The sequence below is a fragment of the Ursus arctos genome, unplaced genomic scaffold (genome assembly GCF_023065955.2).
Source record: "Ursus arctos isolate Adak ecotype North America unplaced genomic scaffold, UrsArc2.0 scaffold_10, whole genome shotgun sequence".
Classification (NCBI taxonomy): domain Eukaryota; kingdom Metazoa; phylum Chordata; class Mammalia; order Carnivora; family Ursidae; genus Ursus; species Ursus arctos.
Window position 1 is genome coordinate 43,685,390 of NW_026622764.1, and position 23,571 is coordinate 43,708,960.

General features: G+C 37.9%; 1 protein-coding gene across 3 annotated transcripts in view; it reads left to right on the top strand.

The window, feature by feature from the left end:
- DIAPH3 (diaphanous related formin 3) overlaps window positions 1–23,571 on the top strand; it is a 474,831-nt gene that overhangs the window by 337,068 nt on the left and 114,192 nt on the right. For all 3 annotated transcript variants that reach the window (XR_008957915.1, XR_008957918.1, XM_057308188.1), the window contains 2 exons: window positions 13,784–13,879; window positions 14,370–14,429. Coding sequence is in view for 1 of the 3 variants with exons in the window: in XM_057308188.1 (XP_057164171.1) it covers window positions 13,784–13,879; window positions 14,370–14,429 (156 nt within the window). In the remaining 2 variants the exon portion in view is untranslated. The remainder of the gene's footprint in view (window positions 1–13,783; window positions 13,880–14,369; window positions 14,430–23,571) is intronic.

The window sequence follows — 23,571 nt, forward strand, 5'->3', positions numbered from 1 at the left end:
AGTACTTCTCAGCATGCAACACCTCTATGTTAAGAAAAGCATATAATAGAAAGAATCAGAAAGATACTGGTTCATACCTCCCCTCTATTACCTACCCATGGTAGGGTTTTGGGAACATTCCTTCACTTTGCTGAGCTTCAGTTTCCCTGGCTTTAAAATCGATGTGATAATAGTTATTTTGCAGGGTTGTAGTGAGAAATAAATCAGGAAATTTAGGTAAAATATTCCACACAGGCATTCACTCAAAGTGATGGTTCCTCAGATATCTTAATTCATATTTAGATTTTTTTTTCTCATGTACTCTTTTCTAAATAAAATTGTGCTCAAACATACCTAATATCAGGTTTTATTTGGGGGCTTCTGTATTCATTTTGTCAGTTTTTTTGTAGTTGAGAGGAAAATCTTCCATTGTTCACTTGAAAGAGTTTAGCACATTTTTGCCTCCAGTTTCTTTGCAATTGTTAATGAGTTCACTGAAAGTTCAGTTGTCTCCCACTTTCTTTTCTTTTCTGTGTTATTTACTTTCTCCGGAAGCATATGTCAATTCCTTTCCTCCCCACTTTCCTCTCATTCAGAGTTGCCTATTGTCTTTGCAGACTTCCTTTCTTTGAAAAGTATGTTGCTGTTACTCTGATGAGGATTTTTACATTCTTCAGTGTGTAATATTAATGCCACACTTGTGCATCTGGTTGGGGAAGGAATGGGGAGGGAATACCGTATTTGTGCAGAATAAATCTGTGTTTCTCCTTCAAAATAAACTGAAAAAAATAATACTTTGAGCCACAAATTCATATTAGAAATGAACCTAGAACTCGAATCTAGTAAACTAACTTTGGGCACAGTTGGCAGCAGCGAGGTGCCATTTAAGAATATTCCTGGCACTCAGAATGCTAATATACAAATTTCCACTGTTTACTGTGTTATCCACAGAGTCTTTCAAAGTGCAATTAAAACCTGTCTTCAGAAATCTAAGTGCAAATACGGGTATCAAAGAATACCCCCTGCAATCATCACTCGGCAGCCATAGCTATACCTCTCATCCACTGTCTCTACAGTAAGCAGGCTCACAGCACTCTGCTTTCTGTTTGGGGACCTTTATCACACAGGTAGTCACAGATTTTGTGCTGAAATTGCCCTTAGACTGTAAGTCCCATGAGAACAAGGGTTGGGGCTGGTTTCAGTGGCTGCCACGTATTCCTTAGCGCTTACGTGTGGGATTGACTTGAACTACAGATTTTATAGTTGTATATTTCCAACGACTTCTTGGACAACGCAGTTTGACTATTCTGCCAGCACCTCAAAATCAGTTCATCTAAAACCTAACTTATCATGTTCCACATAAAATCTGATTTTCATGTTCTCATTTTGGGTTAATGATACCACCAATTTCCCAGTCACCCAGGCTTGACACCTTCACACTATGCCAGCTTTAATCATGGTGAAGTACAGTTTTGATTATTTCACACCTTTCAAAACCATTCTATGGCAGTTCTTAAGCCTTGAATCTCAGCTCCCTGGGCCTCTCTTCCCGACCTTTCCTCCCCCTCTTCCTGTGTGCACCATATGTTGCTGTCAGCACTTGACTGTTGGGGCCCCTCTGGGCACCATTCAGCGTCCAGGTATGCTCGCCGAGAGTGGCCCCTCATGGCCTCAAGTCCATTTATCCCAGCTTCTCCTGAAGGAAATTCCTGTGAAATTACTACTGTCCCCTAGTTTACCTTCCTTTTTTTTTTTTTTTTAATTCAGGGTATTGAGTCAAACATTTTCATCTTCTGTATATGAAATCATTCCATTCTTTGTTCAAAACTTTGAGAAACAAAGCCATTGAAAAATATTTTTCAAAATTCCTCACTCATATAGTGAGAAAGTATCAAGAAAATATTAAATATTGAAATAGTCTAGAAAATATTAAAATATTAAAACTAGTCTAAAATACATCCTAACATATTTTCCACAGGAAGTAAGCAATTGCCAAACTTAAACACTGTCAGCCTGATTTCTCAGAGTAAAGTGACACTCTTGTGGGTAACAGGTGAAACTGCTACTCGGAAGTAGTGATGTTATGCCATGTAATTAACCTTTTCCTATCTGGGTTACTGTGTGGTTAAAGGGCCATGGGTGTTCAGTGTGTGTGAGTCACATCTTGCTAAATGCCGTTATCATTTCGCATCTACATATATATTTAAATAGATACATGATCTTTCCCTTGACAGTCTATGTTTTTGCAACTGCAGGCATCTGCTCAGCATCCTCGTCCCTACGTGATACACAAGGACAACTTCGGCAACATTATTTTTTTAAACCAAAGTCAACACTGGTTTTTAAATTTTGCTTTCTTTAGTAATTGCTAGAATAGGTCACTGTGATCAAGCTAATCAGAGTTGGGCACTTGAGTACTTACATGGGAGACATTTTAGCAAACATTTAGCACTGGAAGAATGATTAAGTAATGTCTTTTTCAGCAACATGTGGTAGAGTAATAGCCAAGCAAGGAGTCTGAGAATATCTTCCGCTTTATAGCTAATATCTGTGTGTGGTCATTGAAAGGTCTATATCCAATGTCCTTATTGATCAAAGTAGTAATTGACTTTTTTCACTTGGTATATTTTGGAGGTAGTCCATACGAACAATTTAAATATGCTTCGGGATGTCTGAGTGGCTCAGTCGGTTAAGCGTCTGCCTCCGGCTCAGGTCATGACCCCGGGGTGCTGGGATCAAGCCCTGTGTTGGGCTCCCTGCTCCACGGGGGGCCTGCTTCTCCCTCTCCCTCTGCCCTCCGCTTGCTCATGCGCGTGCATGCTCTCTCTCTCTCTAATAAAGAAATAAAACCTTTAAAATAAATAAATATGCTTCATTATTTTTTCACCTCTCAATATATTTTAATATTGTGAATATCATAGTTTACTTAGTCTGTCTCTTGCTGATGGGCATTTAGGCTGTTTCCAATCTCCTGATATTATAAACAATGTTGTTTTGAGCATCCTTGTACATACTGCCTTGCACACATGTGAGTTATAAGTGGGATAATTTTCTTAGAAAAAATTATTTCATCAAGTGGTATGTGCAGTTTTATTTGTGATAGACTGCTAAATTGCATTCTAAAGAGGTTTAGTTCTATATTTCCACCAACAATGTGTGGAGTGACCTGTTTTCCAGCCTATACCAATTATCCTCACTTTTTATTGCCATGCTGATAAGTGAAAGATGATCTCTCACTGATGTGTTTGGAATAGCCTTAATTATGAATGAGTTTGAGTGTGATATTCTCTGTATAAAAGCTTTGCTTATTTATTTTAATGATGGGTTTCCTGAACATACCATTTGCCTGTTTTTTTTGTTTTTTTTAATTGATTTTTTTTCCTGAGTCATAATTTCTTTATTTCAAGAAAACCAGTAATAAGGAATACCCGTGTTTTAAATTTTTTTCTGGTTTCTCCTTTTATTGTTTGTATAAACTTTGTTCTTATTATTCTTTCAGTTTGCAGACAGTGTAGTAAAATCTGTATGACATTTGGGTATTTAGATTTTTTACAAGAAGATCTTCCCATTCCAGAAGTAATGAAAAATATACTTTTACATACTGTCTGCTGTACTTTTGCAATTAAATTTTTTAATGTTGAAACGTTTTATCTACTTAGAATTTACGTTGGTTTAAGCAGCAGAGTGGGACCCAGATAAAACATTGTCGCCATAATGCTTCTTGGACATTTTCTTATCCTCTACTGATTTGAAATGCCACATTTATCATAATCATGAATTAAATTTTTGTGTGTATTTGATATGAATTCTCAAGGGCAGTATATACTACACATTATTTTCCAAGCTTATTTTACCACAAAACTACCCTCCCTTCCCCCACAACACACACACACACACACACACACACACACACACACACATTGCTAGTCATGGGACTACCATTCTTTGGTACACACTTTAGGAAACTCTTTCTTATTGAAATTTTGTTTTTTAATGTGGCATGTCTATTTAATACAGCCCAGCTAAGTTTTTGCTATATCATTTTGTAATAACAAACTCATTCATTGATTATATGGGCACTTGTAAATCTTGTGCCTTAAGTATGTTGACATTCCAAAAATGGTGTGCCCTTTTTATTTGAAAAGAGAATTAAAAGAGCACACAACTAACTTATTTTCCTGTAATTTTGCTATTTGTTTACATTAGTTTTAAAAATGAAAGAACTCTAATAAAAGATTTCAGAAGAAGATAGATTGGATATCTTCATGAGTTGATCTAAATGACTATGATGCCAGAATCATTTTCTTACATCAGAATCTAAATCGTAAGAATTGGGAAATTAAAAATTAATAGCAATGCAATATGATTTGTTATAGTATATTTATATTACCTTTTTTGCCTGGTTGTTTATATAATTAAAATAGAATCATGCTTTATGCATGACATTCAATATGGATTTTTTTTTTTTTTTTGAGACTGGAGAGTTCAGATGAGAAAAATACTCTCTTTCACAAATACATTTTTAGCTCTATTTACTATAACCTTATTTACTATAAGACATGAAATTATTTAGATTCTAATTTGCATACAGTGTAATAAATAGTATAATAACCATGGTTTATACATTCAAATGTACCTGTGAAATATGTTTTTACTCAAGCTTTGAAAATATAGCCTATATTTTATCCAGAGCAACTCTACGAATGGCCCCATAGTCTGTGCTCAGAGTTAGAAGATGACCACCACAGGCCCGAGCATATTCAGGATAGCAGGAAGTAGGTAGTCGCTTGTGATTGCAGACAGAGCTATGTCACAGCTCAGTAGATACTCAAGATTGTAAGCAGAAGTAGAGAGGTTTTTTTTAATAAAAAAAAGGAGAGAGAAAACAGTAAAAACTTGTTCCTTTGCAAAAGATTCTATTTTTTTTCCTTCTAACTTACAACAGGAAATACGTTGAGTTCAAGTTGTGCAAATAATGAAGAATAATGGAGAAAAAAAGATTTAAAATATTGTGTTTTTTAAATATAAAATTCTACTTATGGTTGAGCCACTTAACTACAGTATAAAAGAGAACTGTTCTAATTATCATTTTATCAGTTAAATCCCAATCAAAATTGGCTTTCTAACTCCCTTGACTCAAATTTTCAGTTTCACATCTAGATTAAGACAAGCTCAAAGACTTTAAGTTATTCCTGTCTTTTTGCTGTCTGGTTTAAGTTGTATTTTGAGCTTTGTTCTAGGTTAAAGACTGAACTGGGTTACCAAGTAAAGCAGATACAGTCTGGTTCCCAGAAGGTCTATAACCAGCAGCATAGAAAAATAATTCATGTAATTTTGTAAGGGCAACTGTCACTGTTTCTTTTAGAAAGATCTGGGTTAAACTGTGAGCCTATGAAGTTTGTGCAGCAGCTGCATAATTTCAACACTTCTTTGGAGAAACTGCGCTTTTCTTCTCTAGCCCCACTCCCAGTTCCAGGTGGTTATCGTTCCATCTTTTACTGCTTCTGGAACCCTAAAGAATGTGGTGAGAATTAAAGAAGGTATGGAGGGGTCAATGGAGTAAAAAGAGGAGCTCTCAACGTGCATGCACAGTAAATACGATGGCAACGCTCAGAGACTGAAAACACTCATTTCTTCCTGAAATCCCCTTCACACGTGAGCCTGTCTAGTGGCTTACGCTCAGCACACTCTTCCTAAGAGAGCTCGCGCTCTGGCGATCAACAGCCACCACAACAGAGATCAACTGACGCGAAGCTCTTGCTGTGCGCCAGTCTGCTGAGCGCTGCGTACCATGTACGTCTTTTAATCTTCCAATAACCTTGTGAGGCAGGTACTATTCTTATTTCTGCGTTAAAGTCGAGGGGAAAGAGAGTGAGGGTCAGTAAGGTTAAATAATTTGCCCAGAGTCACACTGATGGCTAATTGGAAAGCCAGTATTTCAGTCCAAGTCGTTTGAATTCAGCACGTGCGTTCGCTACCTTTCTGCTATGCTTACGCTCTGTTCTATAGCTTCAGGTACAACCACTATTAGTGTAACCGGTTCTCTTCCCTCTTGTGTTAAACCTGTGAAACCATCAGCCTTCTGAACACCTTTTATCACCTACAGTTGGATGTGTCCTGAACATCTCAACACATCCAAACATGAATTCCTCGCTAGGCTCAGCCCCTTCCCACCACCAAACAAGAGTCATTCGGTACTTGGGGAATAATATCAGTACATACCTAGTTAGCCAAACTGAACACCTAGAAATTAACCTCAACTTTATTTTTTAATACTCCCATCCGTGCTCACCAAGATTTTAATGTTCATTCTCTTTCACATTTTCACCACCTTCTATTCCTTACTTGGGCTCTGCAATCATGTTTTACATAGATTTAAATCCTCAGACAGGCTCTCTCCTTATTTTGCTTGCCCTCCATCTTGTCTGTCCTCAGAGTGTTCTTTCTAAAACGGGAATTTGACCATGTTATGTCCTAGATTAAAATAATTTGAGGGGCGCCTGGGTGGCTCAGTCGTTAAGCGTCTGCCTTCAGCTCAGGGTGTGATCCCGGAGTGCTGGGATCAAGCCCCACGTCAGGCTCCTCTGCTGGGAGCCTGCTTCTTCCTCTCCCACTCCCCAGCCTGTGTTCCCTCTCTCGCTGGCTGTCTCTCTCTCTGTCAAATAAATAAGTAAAATCTTTAATAAATAAATAAATAAAATAAAATAAAATAAAAATAATTTGATGGCTCCCTTAAAGATGAATCCCAGATTCCTGTGGCTTATTCAATGCTTGGGGCACTGGCCCCTCCCTGTGCCCTCAGCTCCTCTCAGCGCTGCCCCACAGGCACTCTGCTCTCCACTCCCATGCACATCTGAGTCTCCCAAGTGTTTTATGACCCTCCGGAACCCCTGCCTGTTCTGTGAGCTCGAGCAGATCTTTCCCTCTTCAGGAGGCCTTCAGTGACTGCTGTCCCTTCTCCCTGTGCCCCATATCAGCTGTCCTTCCTGGCCTGGAGATCTCCATCACACAACTCATCATGTTGTGTTGTACCATTTGTTACCTCTCCTGCTCCCCTTATCAGAGGAAAGCACGAGTAGGTCAAAAATCAACTTCTTCCTTCGTTTCTACCTACCTTGTTGTCTTTTACTGTTCTGGGGTCTTTCTTTGTCATTACTTTATCAACATAATGTCTGCAAATTCCTAAATGAAATATGTTACGCTCCTAGCATGATAAAATATGCTTTCCCTCTCTCCTCTCAACTTCCTTCTACTTCCCAGAGACAGCCACTCTTAAATCTTAGGATCTTTTTTCTGATATTTATTTACCTCTTCTCTATTTCTAGATAATATGCTTAGACTATTGTTAATTTATTTTGGGTATTACTGAGTTCCTGGTAAGTGAAAGTTTAGTTCCCTTTTGCTTTCTCCCCACCTTGTACTCCCCCTGCTGTCCTCACATTACAATTATATTGCAATTAATAGTAAAAAAAAAAAAAAAAAAAAAGTGTTCATAGTATCGCAACTGTGGAAGTATTCCTTACCCCTCCAGTTACTATTCCATGATTGTTTCCTATTGAGCAACAATGTCATTTCTAGGTTTATACCAACAGTTTTTGTTTTTGTTTTCGTTTTCAATTTGCTCAGTATTTGTGTACACCTGTCACAATTTTATCCAGACTTTCAGACAGGTCTGTGAAATCAGCAGTCACTTGCGCAAATGGCTCAACACAGCAGATTTGCTTTTAGGTCCTTGGCTGTGGTTCTCTCCTGCACTCCATCTTTCTCCCGTGTGATCTGAGCTGGCTGTTCTGGGCCTGAGACACACGTGTCATCCTGGGAAATATTTTTGCCCTTTGCTATTTTGTCCCCTCCCCTCTCTGAGATCCCATATTTGTTTCTTTTTCTTCTTACCTTTTTTGCCAAGGCACCCCTTCCAGTAGCTTTCTAAGAATGAGTGCTCATAAACTTGCACGTTCATTTTCTGTCCTCCTCTTACAGGCCTTTTAACCCTTTCTTCATCGGAAATCATTTCTCTTCAGAATTTGAAATCCGTATCTTGTCTTCTGGAGCTCGGTGTTGCTTTCGAGAAATCCATTTCCATTCCGATTCTCTACTTTGTGTGCAACCTATTTGGTTTGTTTTTAATGTTCTGGAGCCTTTTAGGATCTTCTCTGTATCTGTAGTTATCTGTAATTTCTGTGTTGGGCCTTGGCTTGGGGAAAGTAGAACAAAGGAAAGAATATACCTTATCAAGTCACTGCCTTATCTTTTTTCTCCTCCTGGTTCTCAAGATGGCACCTCTCCTGATTCAGTCATATGCACTTCCAGAGGAGCACATGAGGCAAGGATGAAGCCAACCCTGGTACTTCCAGGACCTTTCTCAGGGTCTGGCCCATAGTGCTGAATGAGTATCTTTTCTAATATAGAAATGACTTCTGAAAATAATACCAAAATTTTTGTCTGAACTTGAGGCCAGAATTTTCAGCTTACTTTTGGAAGTTATCAGGAGGTCCCTGCTAGCACCTTGTGCTCACATGTCCAAAAGGAAGCTCATTATCTTCAACATTTATTCTCCACCAAACTGAATATTAATTTTAAAAATTTTCATCTTTTCTACTCCTTCAGTCCTAGGCCCCTGAGACCTCAGACTTGTCTGGCTCCTCCGTAGGCCACCCTCTGCTTGTCTGCATGTCCTATTGATTCTGCTTTAGGGATATCGCCTCCTTAGCTCTCCCTCCTCCATGTCCCTTGACACTGTACGATTTCTGTAAATACCATTTACTAATTAAACAAGGTGAAGTGTTATTCAGATATAGCAAAACTCTAACTATTACAGTTAGTCTATTGATTTGAAAGAGTTCATAGCAGGAGAGAGGCTATAAATATTTTGAATACGAACAGACTTGTAGTTAGAGATATTGAATTCTAGTCTACAATTAAAAAATAGCTAATTTTTATTTCTCTTTGTAGAGGAAAAGCGATATAAATATGAGTTATTAAGTTTGTATTAGAATCATGTAAATATAAATCATTTCAATACTTGACTCTAGCTCACTTTTGTTTTTATTCATATCTTTTGCTTTTGTACCTGCTATTCCTTCTGCCAGGGACACTGTTCTGTCTTTAAGTCTTTGCCATGGCTAGCTCCTGCTTGCTTGTCAGGTCATAATTCACCAGGAAGCCTTATATCTCCAGTACTTCGTATGGATCCCCCCCATACCTATCACACTGATCTGCTTCTTGAGATCAGAAAACATGTCTTATTAATTCTTGGGGCCTAGGTATTTTGGGGGCCTAGGTATTTTTGGTGCCTAGTGGTGTCCTGGCACGTAGTAGGCCCTCAGTAAACATATGGTGAATGAATATATTCTAAATGCACTTTTAACATTTGGAATAACATCTCCATTATATGTGTTTATCTTACACATTAGATTATTTAGAGACTTTTTAAAGTGCCTACTTCTGATAGGTACTTCTGATCAGTTTCCCTTAGAAATGGTGATAATCGAGGACATAATAAAATACACTCTAAAAGTCATTTATATTGTATCTAAAACAATACTTGAAACATAATCAAATATTTCATAAACTTCCTGTAGTGTGCTATGGAGTTCATTTATGAATTTATTTCCCTACATTTTTTTTTAATCACTTAGCAGTTTACCAAGTACTCTCATTTGTATTTTGTCATTTGATCCTCTCATTAATCCTAGACAGGTATTCTTTCTTTTACTTGTCAGGAACGATTATGTAATGAGTCTGGTGTCACATAGGTAGGTAGTCTGAGAACTTAGACTAGAACATGAGTCTTCTTACTTCCATAATAAATTCTTCCCATTATGCACATGGGAGTGAAGGCCAAGAAAAGCCATCAGCTCTGGGGGGCAAGAGCACAGAGGTTCCAGCTGGAGAGTGAAGGATGGGAGAGAAAAGGTATGTGAAGAAAGTTGCCTTTAGCTGAAGAACAGGTTGTGAAATTGAAAGAGATAAGATTAGAAACACAATTGGAATCAAGTGTCAGGGCAAGTGAAAGTGTTGGGACTTTATATTGTGGGAAGTGAGAGATATTGGAAATTTGTGATTGGGAGACTGAAGATCGTGGCTCTGCTTTTGAGCTGACCAGTGCTGTATGGGATGAATTTGAATTTGGAATTAACTAGACACAGTGTGACTCCTGGCAACTCATGCGATATTTCAGGTGAAAAGTAATTCAATTCTGGACGGTGAACTTAAAGTTCAGTCAGAAAAGGAAACAGTCGATCAATTCTTGAGCTACTGGGGAGTGTGCACGAACAAGGTTTGGCAACTGAATGGTTGTGTGAGCCAAGGGAAGAGGAAGAAATTATAGTGGTTGTGGGAATGTGCTCCCACCACTTCCCTGGCCCTCTTCCCACCTGTGACCTTTATTCTCCTGCATGATTACTCCTTCCCATTGGCCATATTAATGCCTCACTTGTTATTTAGTCAACATTTATTAATGAACAGTTTCTGTGTAATACTGGCATTTAGCTAGGTATTAAGGATAAATGAAAGCCATAATCTCTGTCCTCAGTGAACTCAGTCTAGTGGCAGAAACTGTCAAGTAAATTATATTGTAAAGGATTGATTGCTGTGGCTACCCCATGTCATTAAGACACAGAGGGCCACCAGGTTCAGCTCACATAGATCAGGGAAGGATTCTCATTTCTGTCTTGGAGGAGGAGTTAGCTTAGCAAAGAAAAGGGAAGGATGTTCTGTGTAGAGAATACAGCATGTTCAAGGGCATGAAATGGAGAACATGAAAAGGGGGGCATAAGTCGTTGAGTGAGCCTGAGTGTGTCAGCATCTACCTCCTGAGAACAATGGAATTAACCTACCTAATGATAACATAATTACCATATTCAGGTAACTTAACAGAGGCATAATATAATTATGTAATATGCAGTCCATTTTAAAATTTCCCCAATTTTCCCAACAATGTCATTTATATGATACCATCGAAGAGCTAATCAAAGATTGTGTATTACATTTGGTTGTCCTATCTCTTGAACCTCCCTTAATCTCCCTAATCCTTTCTTTCCCTCCCACCTGCTCTCCCTCTCTCCCTTGTTTTTCATAATTGATAGTCTTTAATGGGGCACCTGGGTGGCTCAGTCGCTAAGTGTCTGCCTTCGGCTTAGGGCGTGACCCAGAGTCCTGGGATTGAGCCCCATGTTGGGCTTCCTGCTCCGCTGGGAAGCCTGCTTCTTCCTCTCCTATTCCCCCTGCTTGTGTTCCCTCTCTTGCTGGCTGTCTCTCTCTCTGTCAAATAAATAAATAAAATCTTAATAATAATAATAATAATAATAATAATAATAATAATAATAGATAGTCTTTAAGAATCCAAGCCAGTCACTTTCCAGAATTTTCCTCACTTTGGATTTCTATTATCATTTCCTCACATTTAGATTCAGGATAAATATTTTTGTGCAAAGTACTACACAGGTTGAGTCTGTCTCAGTGCACCCTTTCAGAAGGCAGTTGTTGTCAGTGTATACTTTACTGTCACATTTGATGTCAGATTTGATTATTTAGGTAAGGTGACATCTGCCAGATTTCTCCAAATCCTGTTCCCTGACAGCCTTATACCCAATAGTTTCTGCACCCATTGATGATTTCTGCCTCAATCAATTCTTACCATGTGAATTGTAATATAGTATATTTTATATTCCCCCATATCTTTGACACCTATTGGTTGACATTCTTCTGTAAAGAAGAGCTTTCCCTTATGCCATATATATTTTTAATTTTTTAGTATCAGTATGGATGCATAATTGTTTTTCTCCCCAATGTGTAATAATCCATCCCTATTGTTACTCATTTAGTGCTCAAATCATCCTAAATTTGGCCAAGACTGTCCTTCAGCCTGGCTCCACTCTGCCCTTTTGACACATCCCTCCCTGTCTGTGAGCACTTTCTAATCATCTGATACACCAGTACGTTCCTGACTTTTTTCACACGTTCTTGGTCTCAGCCCCCAAATCAGCTATTTAAGTATTCTGGTTCGCATTAGTAATGGTGTTTAGAAACCAAGATCTGGAGCCCAGGTGTGCTCATTTCTGCCACAGAGTCATTACTTCTGGGTTATTTTGGAAAGCTAAGAACAGTGGTTTTTTTTTTTTTTTAACCCTTGAGCCTATATGATACTTGTAAATGCAATCCAACACTTTATGGTTCTTTTTCTCTTCCTATTCAATATTTGTATTTCCTTTCTTTCCCACAGCGAGTTTACCCATCTGCTCAGTCTTATAATGCACACATAATGGTTTCAGAATCACTATGTCAAGTCCAAATTATCTTTGTAGTTCTTTGGTTTTGGTTTTGTTTTGGGTTTTTTTTGGTGTGTTTTTTTTTTTCCTCCTTAAAGTGTATGCCATTAATCTCGTGCTTGCTTTCTTAAAGTTTTAGATATTTTAAATTTTGCCTTTTACTAAGGAAATACATCCACAACCTTGAATATCTGGCATTACTTGCAGTTCTTTTTTATTTTTTTAATTTGAGTGTAAATTTTCAAAGATATCTAGTTTCTAATTAAGGTGTCTGAAATTTTTAATGTATTTTAATTAAAATAGCCATCAAGCCACTTTAGAATTAAATTTATCTGTAAATTAACCTTCAGATATTCTACCTGTCACCCACCTTTTTTTTTTAATTACATCTACAAAGTTTAGTACTTTTTCTAAAAATATGAGATAGAACCAGATGGAAAGAGGCCAATACATATTTATATTTATATATCTCTTTATAAACTGTAAGTGAATTTGCTGTCTGTACTCTACTGCATTCATTTGTCATCTGTTTCCAATCAAGGCATTGAGTCTCAATAAAAAGAAATAAAAAATCTAGAGGAAAATAGTTTTCTATTACTTTAGATGTAACTATACCAGCCATACAATTTCATAGAGAATCCCACAAATAACCTCTTTCTGAGTGGCAAAATAGTGCATTTCCTTGAATTTGGGTTTGAGTCAGTAGTTTCTTTGAAGCTTCTCCCCCCTGCCCCCCACCGACTCCCTTTGAATAATATTTAGCACTGACAACTATAAATAACTATGAACATTGCAAGATAATCTGTTCTCTGGAGAGAGGATTGACTCTATAACCGCATCCTTCATTAAATATATACAGAATATCAATTTAAACCAATCATAATGGGATGAAAAACACGTTAGGTGTTTGAGAGCCTCTTTTGGTTTATTTTTCATCACAGAGGACAAACTTTTCCTACGTTCTATGAAAGTTTGTAGTGATTGTTCTGTGTCACCTAAAGTCAGGGGACGATTATCTTCTGATATGAAATATCAGTTGTTGGGAGCATGTTCACAATAGTTAACCTAGAAATACAATTTTGTGCAAAAAGTTTAGGCAGCAGAGTCTCGATAACAACAACAAAAACATTCTCCCACACCTGGTCAACTTTAGAATAGAAGCTGATGCTTTGAAAATAGCCCATTTCTACAAGGGAAATGTGATTTATGATAACCTGAGACACAGATATGACTAGAACCGCATTCTATTTAAAGTTATTGGTCCTCCAGACTATAAAAGCAGCCCTCTGAAGTGAATCAATGGAACCCAGTCCTCTTTAGTGGACAGTAACACACGCACTAATGAAACCGATTTCATTAAAAGATATTTGATTTATGAGAGAGTTACAGTCCTATCTTATTTTGAAATTGCTGGTTTAGTCCTGGCATCCGATCTTTCTTCTCCCTACCATCACCATCACCAGTTTCTATGTATGCTTTGACATTGCTATGGTAACCCTGAGGGCTGATGGGATTCCCTGCATCTCTTTTCACAGAGGGTGATGAGACAGGAGTGATGGATAGTCTGCTGGAGGCTTTGCAGTCGGGGGCTGCCTTCCGCGACCGAAGAAAAAGGACACCAAAGCCAAAAGGTGAACATTATACTTGTTTCATGTTACTTTCTAGGGAACTATCACAAAGAACAACCGTTTTCTCTTTTTCCTTTTAATTCTTTTAAAGTCGTGTGTCAAGAATGTAGTGCTCTGGGCAACAACTCTTCAGAAGTTTCATGAGTTTGCTTGATCCTTCCCTTGCAATGACAAATGTCAGAGAGAGAAGCATTCCAGTTGGCCGATGTCAGTAGCACATTAACAAACCAAAGCACTGAACCTAGAAAATCTTGATTAGTGTGACAAGTCTCATCTGAAGAACCATATGCACCTTATCCCAGTGGAGTTTACTGTAGCATAATTAAATGGGAAGTAAAAGTCATAACATCACTGCTTCAAGTATTTCAGGGTATTGAAGCATTGCTTTGGGTCCAGACATATTTAACCTTTGAAAACAGTCTAATACTGTTAACACTTCTTGAGATGCACAGACCTCTGTGCTAATTCTCTCTGTCTCTCTCTCTTTTAACAGATATTCGGCAAAGTCTCAGTCCCATGTCTCAGAGGCCTGTTCTGAAAGTTTGTAACCATGGTAATAAACCGTATTCATAAATTGCACATTCTTCTTATCTACTTTTATCTTGTTGATCTATTATTTTAGTAGGCTGCTGTGAAGGTTCTCAAGTTTAGATATAACTGTAGGGGTAGAAATGAGCAGATGGTACCTATTGCCCTGAGATTATATATTCATATATTCCATGCTTATGTGATTGGATTGAGGTAGTATCTAGGGTTCTTCTTTCAGGTCTCAGATGAATTTTTAAAGTTATTATTATTTGAAATTATCTCAAACATTTTTGATCAGTGTTGCCCAATGTGTCCTTTCAAAAACAGTTTGCTCTCAAAGTAATATTTTATATAGTGGATTTGCTTTACATCGAGATGCAATTTGAAATATTTAATCTGTTAAAGTATTTTACTCTACCGTATTTGCCAGTACAGTTTGAAATACTGTGACCAGCATTTTGGCAAAATCATTAATACAGATGAGTTTCATGTGCTCTTACTGTGGAAGGATGCACTAGAATCACTAAAAAAGGTAAGTTAACTGAGTTTCTGATGTTTATCCGAGATTGACTGCTTTCAAAATTCCCTAACCAGTGCCTGCACACCCCCCACATGGAGTTCTCCTCTTCAAGGTGCCAATTCATGCTGACCAAGTTTTATTTACGTTGGTTTCCTTTCTCTCACTATTATATATTATGGGGTTCTCCTCACCTTCCATAGTCATAAACAAATTTATCAATTACCATTGTCATTTATTCAGAGTGAGATTGTCATCAAAGTTTGCCAGATTTATAAATAGCAAAATACTTGACAGATTTTCATTCAAGGGTGGTTTTGGATACGGATGAGTTGAGTTCTGGAAGTGTTAATGTGTGACTAAGTACAGACATTTGTGTCAAATTTCTAGGGTAGCCTAAAAAAAACTATAAAGTGAATCAGAAAAAGAAGTGGATGTGGGTAATGAATCTGAATAGATGGGTAGATGTTTATTGCTCAAGGTAAAATGTTTAAATAGGTCTTTCCAGTCTTTTCAACAGTATGCTTTTGTTACCATTTGGCCTTTCCCTACTCTAACAGAAGAAAAGATGAACTGTAGTATGTCACAGATATTCATTGTGGGTAATTAAGTACTTCCTAACTTTGGGTTTATGATTTGGAGTCATTGTGACATAGTAAATAATGGCAAAAGGTCTAGAGAATAGAGCTATCTTGGACCCTAGAGATTATTTTGTTTTGTAGATGAATAAATGGAAACTCAGAGAAGCTGCAAACCTTCCCAAGAGTACAGAGCTAGTTAGTGACACAAATATGACCTTAATGCAGTTCTGATTCCCATCATGTTTTTTTTTATTACATATGGGTACTTTGGATTATTTTTTATTAATAACAAAATGTATAAAATAAAGAAAGCAGCCCCCATTGTGTGTCATTAAAGACCCACAGCCAACACAATGATCATGAAATAATTATAATGGCATACATATACCCATGTTATGCTTAATTTAAAGTAAGTGTTTTAGGTATCATGTAGAGGAAGATTATTTAAGATAATTTTGTGCACTGGCCTTGGGGAACCCAGTCCTTTTCCGACTGTAGTGTCAGTAAAGTGTACAGGCTACAAAGTCTCATCTGTAATTACTTATAAATTGTGGTATTTTGGTCCATTGCATAAAAGCAGATGAACCTTGCATTTCTATCTTTACTCGGGTTGACAGGTACTATCTGAAGTTCTAAGGCTCTTGTGATAATTAAACTAATAGGTTATACAGCAAGCCAAAGGAGATATATCATAAAGGTCAAATTCTTTTCTAATATAAATGTAGTGGATTAAAGTGTTTTTAACACTTATTTTCTATCAGTATTTCTGTTGTGTTTTCCTTTCATATTTCTAACCAAGTGGGGAAAAATTCAAATGACCAGTTAATCTTCAAGAACTCTTTATATATAAAGATAGATTTATTAGATTAGATGTTGAAAAGTATAGAATTTAAGGAAAATATTGTCATTGAAACAAGGATCATGATTATCGTTAGGAAAAGATGATATTTCAGAGTATTTTATAATCTTACTATTTCTAAAAATTGCTTTTTGTTTTGAAAATGCTAATCCTACAACTCAACTGAACGATGTGAATGAAATCTAACTTGAGCCTCTCTTACTTTTTAATCTGCTTTCATGTACTTAATGTCTAACATTTTCTATATGCTTATAGCGGTTCATATTATCTCATTTTTTTGAAGACTTAGATTTTCTACAATTATTTTAAAATTGCTTATATTCTTAGTAAAATAATATTTTTAAGTATTAAAATAATCTAATGTCTACTAAGTTATTTAGCTTACTAAATACCAAGTACCATGCAGAATTTTTATACATATCATTCACAGTAATCGTATCAGATAGTCAATATTTTTATCTCCATTTCATTGTTGAAAATAACTAAAGATTAAACAGTTCTGGTAGTTTGCTTATGGTCCTGTGCCAAGTTTTGAACCTGAGCTGACTTCTGATTCCACGTTCTTAATCTCTCCGCCATGTTGTACTCTGAATACTTGGCCTGAATCAGCATCTATTCCTTTTCACATCCTTGGGCTATGAGCAATCTATGTACCTTTTTTTTTTTTCCCCTCTTCTTAACCTAAGGGTGACCTACTGAGATATACCCTTTCAGAGGTTTTCTAGCTTCCAGTGCATCTTGTCCATTGTTCCCAGATTTACTCCCTAGGTAGCACTGTTTTCCAAGAATATACCATTTTCTGGAATTATGACCACTTTTTATTTCTTTAATATGCTCTGTATTAGGGACGCCTGGATGACTCAGTCATTTAAGCATCAGCCTTTGACTCAGTCATGATCCCAGGTCCTAGGATCAAGTCCTGTGTCGGGCTTCTTCCTCAGCGGGGAGGCTGCTTCTCCCTCTGCCTGCCGCTCCCCCTGTTTGTGCTCTCTCTGTCTGTCTCTCACACAAATAGATAAATAAAATCTTTTTAAAAAATTAAAAAATAAACTCGGTATTAAAAACATCTATATTAATCTTAGCCAACTTATACTCTGTTACAAAGACCATGGAACATATAAATTGTATAGATTATAAGTACAAATTTAGATTATACCTGCAGATACAAATGTAGTTGCAGACATAGATCATCTTTTATTTCAGAATTAGATCCTGGTAGAGTATCCTCTGAGACCTCGCAGCTAAAATGTCCCAGTATATATTTTGACAAAAGATGACCTCAAGCATTCTAGCTGCTATGAGCTTCAAAAGCGCAGAAATTATACATGCTGAGTAATCCAGCCCTTGTGCCCTGCTCCGAACCTCTGCCAAAAATACTTTGGTTAAAACCATTACTTGTTTTATCTTTTGCTTTGCCTTTTACAGCCTCAGCAGAAATGAAATGTCCAGTATTTTTCCTCATTAAACCTTTATTCATTCATCAATTTAGCAAAATTTATTAAGCACTCACTTGGCACTTAAAATATAGAGATACTCCCTAAGAGTTCATCATCTAGTTGGGACAGATGAGTAACAATTCCCATACATTTGGTTAATGCCAGGATAGAGGCAACACACAAAGTATTGGGAATACCTACAGGTATGGAATACTAATCCAGACCTTATGAAGACAATTCAGACTTGACTTCTAGAAGGACCTGAAATCCAGGCTGAGTTTTGAGGGATGAGTAGAAGTGAGGCCAAAAGGCCAGGGGCAAGTGTGGGCCATGAAAGAGCAATAGCATGTGTGTACTTTCTCAGAGGTTCTCCAGTGAACCCCAGTCTGTAAAACTACATGTTCTAATAACCCCAATGGCTTTCCCATTTTGCGGTAGTCATTTCCTATAAAATATTCAATGTCTGCCCCACTACTCGTGAGTCCCATCAAGGTGGGGACAAGGGGATAAAAGATACTGGACTTACGTACTGCTGTAACCTCAGCTCTTAGCTGCATTGAGCCCTGACACGTGGATGTTTAGTAAGAATGTGTTGAATGAACAGACGTGTTTATGTTTAGGTTTGAATGGAACAATTAATGTACTATATCGAGCAAAATCAGGTCGCTGGATGTCACCCAAATAAGTGGGATTTAATATGCTAATTGCTAAAGCTCCAGCTGTGAACACTGTTAACCCCTCTCATCTCCTCCCTAAAATGTTATCTGTCATCAGAAGGAGCTATTTGATCATCAGTGGTCTGTGCTTCAAAAGGTGTTATATCAAATAGGGAGGATGCGGTTCAATCTTGATTGGATTATTCACTCCTTAGAAGTGGAGGGTTGCTTATTAATTAGATTTCTTTCCCTTGCTTAATCAAGCAGAGTTTAACAACAGTAAATAAAACAAAGGAAAGCTTCTGCTAATGAGTACAGGGCATTATCTCGTGTCTTTACTCAACACAGTGCATTGCATATCTGAAGGTTTTCTGTAATCTGTGGAAAATAGTGTTTTCCTTTTAAGTCAAGATAATCAAAGTATTTATTAATGCGTTTTTCTAAAGATTGTACCATATTTGGGTGTTAGTGAATCAAATGGTCTGCTTAAAAATAAAGGACCAGCTAGGAAAGCAGTATATGGAGAGTCTGATGCCAGACCAAGAAATTGGACTGTTGAGGGTTTTGAGCAGGAAAATGACAGGTCTGTGCAGGTTTTCTGAAACTGAAGTGACAAACGGAAGAGAGAGGAAAGAATCAAAAGGACTTCATAGCCACCCTTGATGCCGACATGGATTGGCCACAAGGGATGGGGAGTGAATAAAAGAGCTTTTTAAGGTTTGAGGGGAGAAGCCAGGTCTAGAGCTGTGGGTTAAGGGACCCCCACAGAGAATTGCTAATGCTACTTAAGCTAATGATTTCTCTAAAGGAAAATCTTTAAATCTAGAGGATGCAAGTCAAGGGCTACACCTCAGGAATGGACACAGGTGGGTAATGAAGTGAGCAAGAGGCCGAAGAAAGATGAAGAAATTGGGGAATTGCATGATAGTCGAGCCAACATTACGAAGGTGGAAAGGAGACTTTCAAGGACTTGGTTTTCTCATTTTCTGTCTTTAGATGTTTGTCTCTTTGTTTCTACAACTCGGTGGTATACCGCTGAGTGACTGGTGCTTTTCAGGATATGTTACTTCCTCCTCTCTTCCAGGACGTCTCTTCCCCTGCACACGATGTAGATGCTGTAAAATGTTCCCAACAAAGGTTTCACAGATAGGAATGGTTGAGCCACACCTTGTGGTACATCTGCCTGCAGTTTGATTGCATCTTCAGTAGAAGGTTCTCTTTTCATTAAGTAGTACAGTGGGGTTTTTTCCCTCAGTTAAGTGGATATAGAGTAATCAGAAAGAATTCTATAAACTATATGCAATTAAAACCCCTAATGATAAAACTATTTAACTGTGACAAAATAAGATAAAACATAATCAAAATTTTAGGCAAACAAGTATTACACATTTTTAGTGAACATCCATAACCTAAACAAAATCTTGCTATATTATCTTTACACTAAATCAATTCTTAATAGCCTTAATTTGGATTTGATTATCTATTTTTACTCTTCCACTTATATACGGAGCTTTGAGAGATTTTTATAGAAATAAGATTGTATTGCCGCCAGGCACAGCTGCTCTGCTACTCTAAGATTTGAAGTCAGAATTAAATGTGAAGCTAGTTAGATATCTTTGAATTAGCATATTTCTCACAAAATAAGGGAGGCACACAAGAAAAGCTTTGTTTTTGATCTATCAAAACTTCACACATAATCACCCCACCCACTCTAATCCACTCAGTTTTGGGTCCTCTTTATTTCTCGACCTACCTTCCCCCAAACAACAAGAATTTGTCTTGAGGCAGAATTATGAAATTAGTAAGGTTTTCAATAGTGTCTACTGAACACTAGCTGCCTTAAGCCTTGTTTGAAAACAATGAGGACAACACCAAACCACTCCTTGTCTAGAAAACCTTATCTGTCAAAGTGAATGTTGACAACTACCATTTTAATTTCTTTGAACTGTATCCTAATTTAAAGTAGAAAAGAGCCTAGGGAATAATAAAGTAAAATTATATGATTTTGCCAAATGTCACTGGCTCATGTTCTTGAGAATATTTTTTGTTCTCTTTCCGATGAACTTGTGCTGCTAAATGCCTAAGAAAGAAAGGGAGCTATTAAAATACTAATTGTTTTTGACACCCTTACACTGGCGCTTTCAAGCAGAATCAAATGCTACCTGTAACTGTCAAAAAAAAGACTTAAATATTTTTTTAAGGAGATTTTTCTAGGCCAGGAATGTAAAACAATTTGGGTGATTTCACATTTTATTCAAATATCAGTCTCTCCTATTTACTATGTAGTCAAGCAAAAGGAAGAATGGACTCAGCAGGGCTCCTGCCTAGGTAAGGATGCCCCGTGGGCAGAAGGGAAAGGCATTTCTAATTTATAGTCAAGGCAGGGACAACCTTCTGGCTTAGTCATTATCATACACACTCTTAAGCACGAACAGGTTAAAAAAAAATCCTCAAGCAGTGAGGACTTCAAGTTGTTTTAAAAGGACATTTATGCAAGGAATAGCAAATGCCTTTCATTTAATGAGCATTCACAAATGTATGCTGAAGGCTGGAACTAAATTGAGTGAAAAGGGATAAAGGACTACTGCATAAGGAAAGTAATGTCCTTGACTTCCCTGAAATAGTTGTTATGATTAATATGTCTTGTGTTCTGTTTGTGTGCCATAGTGGACTATAATTACATGATCTTTCAAAATTTCTGGCCCACTAAATTTCTCCCTTTCCTCATAATATAAGTTCAGAAGGAGTCAGTGGATAGACTTTAAGAAGCTCCTTGAACTCTGTCCTTTTGTTTTAAATTTTGTGTTTGGGCATATTTTCTTTCCTGGTGACAGGATCTCTTGATTTAATCAAACTTCACCCCACAACCCCCCAGAAAGATTAAAGAAGAGCTGTTGATTTTATGGTTTGATTACTGGCTTGTGTGTTGTTTATTTTTCTCTTTTTCCACATGTTAATATTTTTGCATGTATATCCTTAAAAGGAAGCCACTTGTACTGTCATTTTGTCACTTGAGAACTAAAGTTGCATTGACATAATCACAAATGTGGAAAACATGTCAAATGGTTGGCAAGTCTACAGTTTTAATGACAAATAAATTGTTTAAGATAAACAGTTACAAATCAGTGAAACGGTGCTACTGGGAAGCTTCCCCCAGGATACAGGGAGGAGAAGGCATCCTTTGTGCCGTGGACAGTCATTAGTCTTACTGGGTCTTCTGGGCAGGGTGGTGTGCAGTGCTCATCTGGGCTAAGCAACTTGGAAGGAACAGGCAAGGAAAAGAGGAGCCTGGGAAAATGCAGTCGGCAAAGCCATAGGCTTCAGGAAGCCAGGCAAAAAAGGATGGGGGAGCACCTGGACAGAGATTGGCTTGAGAACTCGGGTGCCATTGTTCACCTCAGGAAGGGCAGTTTCGATAGAATAGTAGAAACTGAAGCCAGAAGGCATTGGTTGGGGGAGTTTAGACTCCTCCTTCTAAATGCCTGGATATGAAAGAAGAAAAGGAAGAGAAATAGCTAGAAATCGCTGGAACTAGAACGCCTCATGGTGTAATGAGGAGGTTATGTTTCTTTGCCTTTGTGGCATTGGCTTTACTGTCTTTGGATTCTGAAGGGGAGGAGCTCTGGAGGGGAGGGATGACCATTTAGTGGGGCAGTGGTTAGAGTGAGGTTCTTGGGGGATGGCATGGGAGAGCCTAAGTGTGGAGAATTTGGACAGTGAAAAGGAAGGATGTACAGAGAGAAGTGGATACAAAGAGAAGGGGGAATCTGAAGATCTCACCTGATGACATCTGTTTTCCCCGAGAGCAAAGATAAAAGGTCTCCTCCTGAAAGTCTCTGAGTAGAAAGAGAGGCAAGGGTGATGGGGAAGGACCGATGGTGCATGTCCTGCATGGACTGTGAGAGGTCACTGCTCAGGGAGACAAAACCATGTTTGCATCAGTGGTCCAGCTGAAAAGGGAGACTATGACTTATGTAATGATAGCAGTCTGTAAAGCCTGGGGAGAAGAAAAGGGGCCAGGGTGCTTCTCAGGCCCTGTGACAAAAGGCAGTTGGTTTCCCAATAACCTAAAGGTTCTAAAAGTTCCTCTCCAGGTGTCAGCACAGTGCTCAGTGTGGCGGAAGGCAGTCTGAGCGTGCTTCGGAGCACCAGTCAAGCAGAGTCCTCCCATTTTCTGAGAGGATAAGATATTGCATACTTTAAAATAGTGTGGTGGTTATTTAGGAAAGTAAAGGAAACTCTGTTGGGACGTCGTACATGATGTGTGTTTCAGCATTGTTGGGGTGCTGTGTTACGTATGAGGCAGGCATTCTAACAGGGACGGATAGTGGTGACCCTCACATAGCTGGTCTCCTTCCCGGCGTGTGTCCACTATAGTACGTGTCTGAGATCCTTTCCTATGAAACAGCCCTTGGTGCTCACCTACTTATTGCTAAGGTACCATTAGATTTATTTTTATATCTTATTTGTCCTCATTAAAGGTGAGTTTGGAATAGGCAGATACAGAACCCATTTTCACGATGGTTGTATTAAAAATGAATCTTTTGCAAAGTGCCCACCAGACACATAGTAGTTTCCTTAAAAAAGAGCAGTAGTTGTTCTTATTCATTGACTATTTTGTAAAAACATAAAACTAGCCATATTTTTGAATGATCGAGCCAAGCAGTTCCTTGAAAGACAGCATGGAGTCAGGCTTGGGATTTAGAGACAGATAGGTCTTGGTTTGACTTCTTGACTCATTAAAAGGGTGACGATAACAGGTGATTTAACCTTTGCATGTCCTCTTCCTTAGTTGTCAAATAGAGAAATCACACGTTTCATAAACTATTAGGAAGATTTAGTAAAAGTATGGGAAAGTACTCTACTACAGTACCTAGACTGGATAGATGTTCGATAACTTCAGTGTTAGTTCCTCCTTGTTCTTTCCCCTTCTCTGCCCACCTTCTGTGATGCATTTGTCACTAGAAAGTTATTATAGATTCGTGAGCAAAGTGACAGTAGTGTATAGAATGGGTGTACTAATTAGAGATTGAAATTAATTTTCTTTCTATGAATAGTTCCTATATTGCCCTTAAAGTACATTAATTGGTATGAACTAGTTTAGAAGGAAAAAAAGGA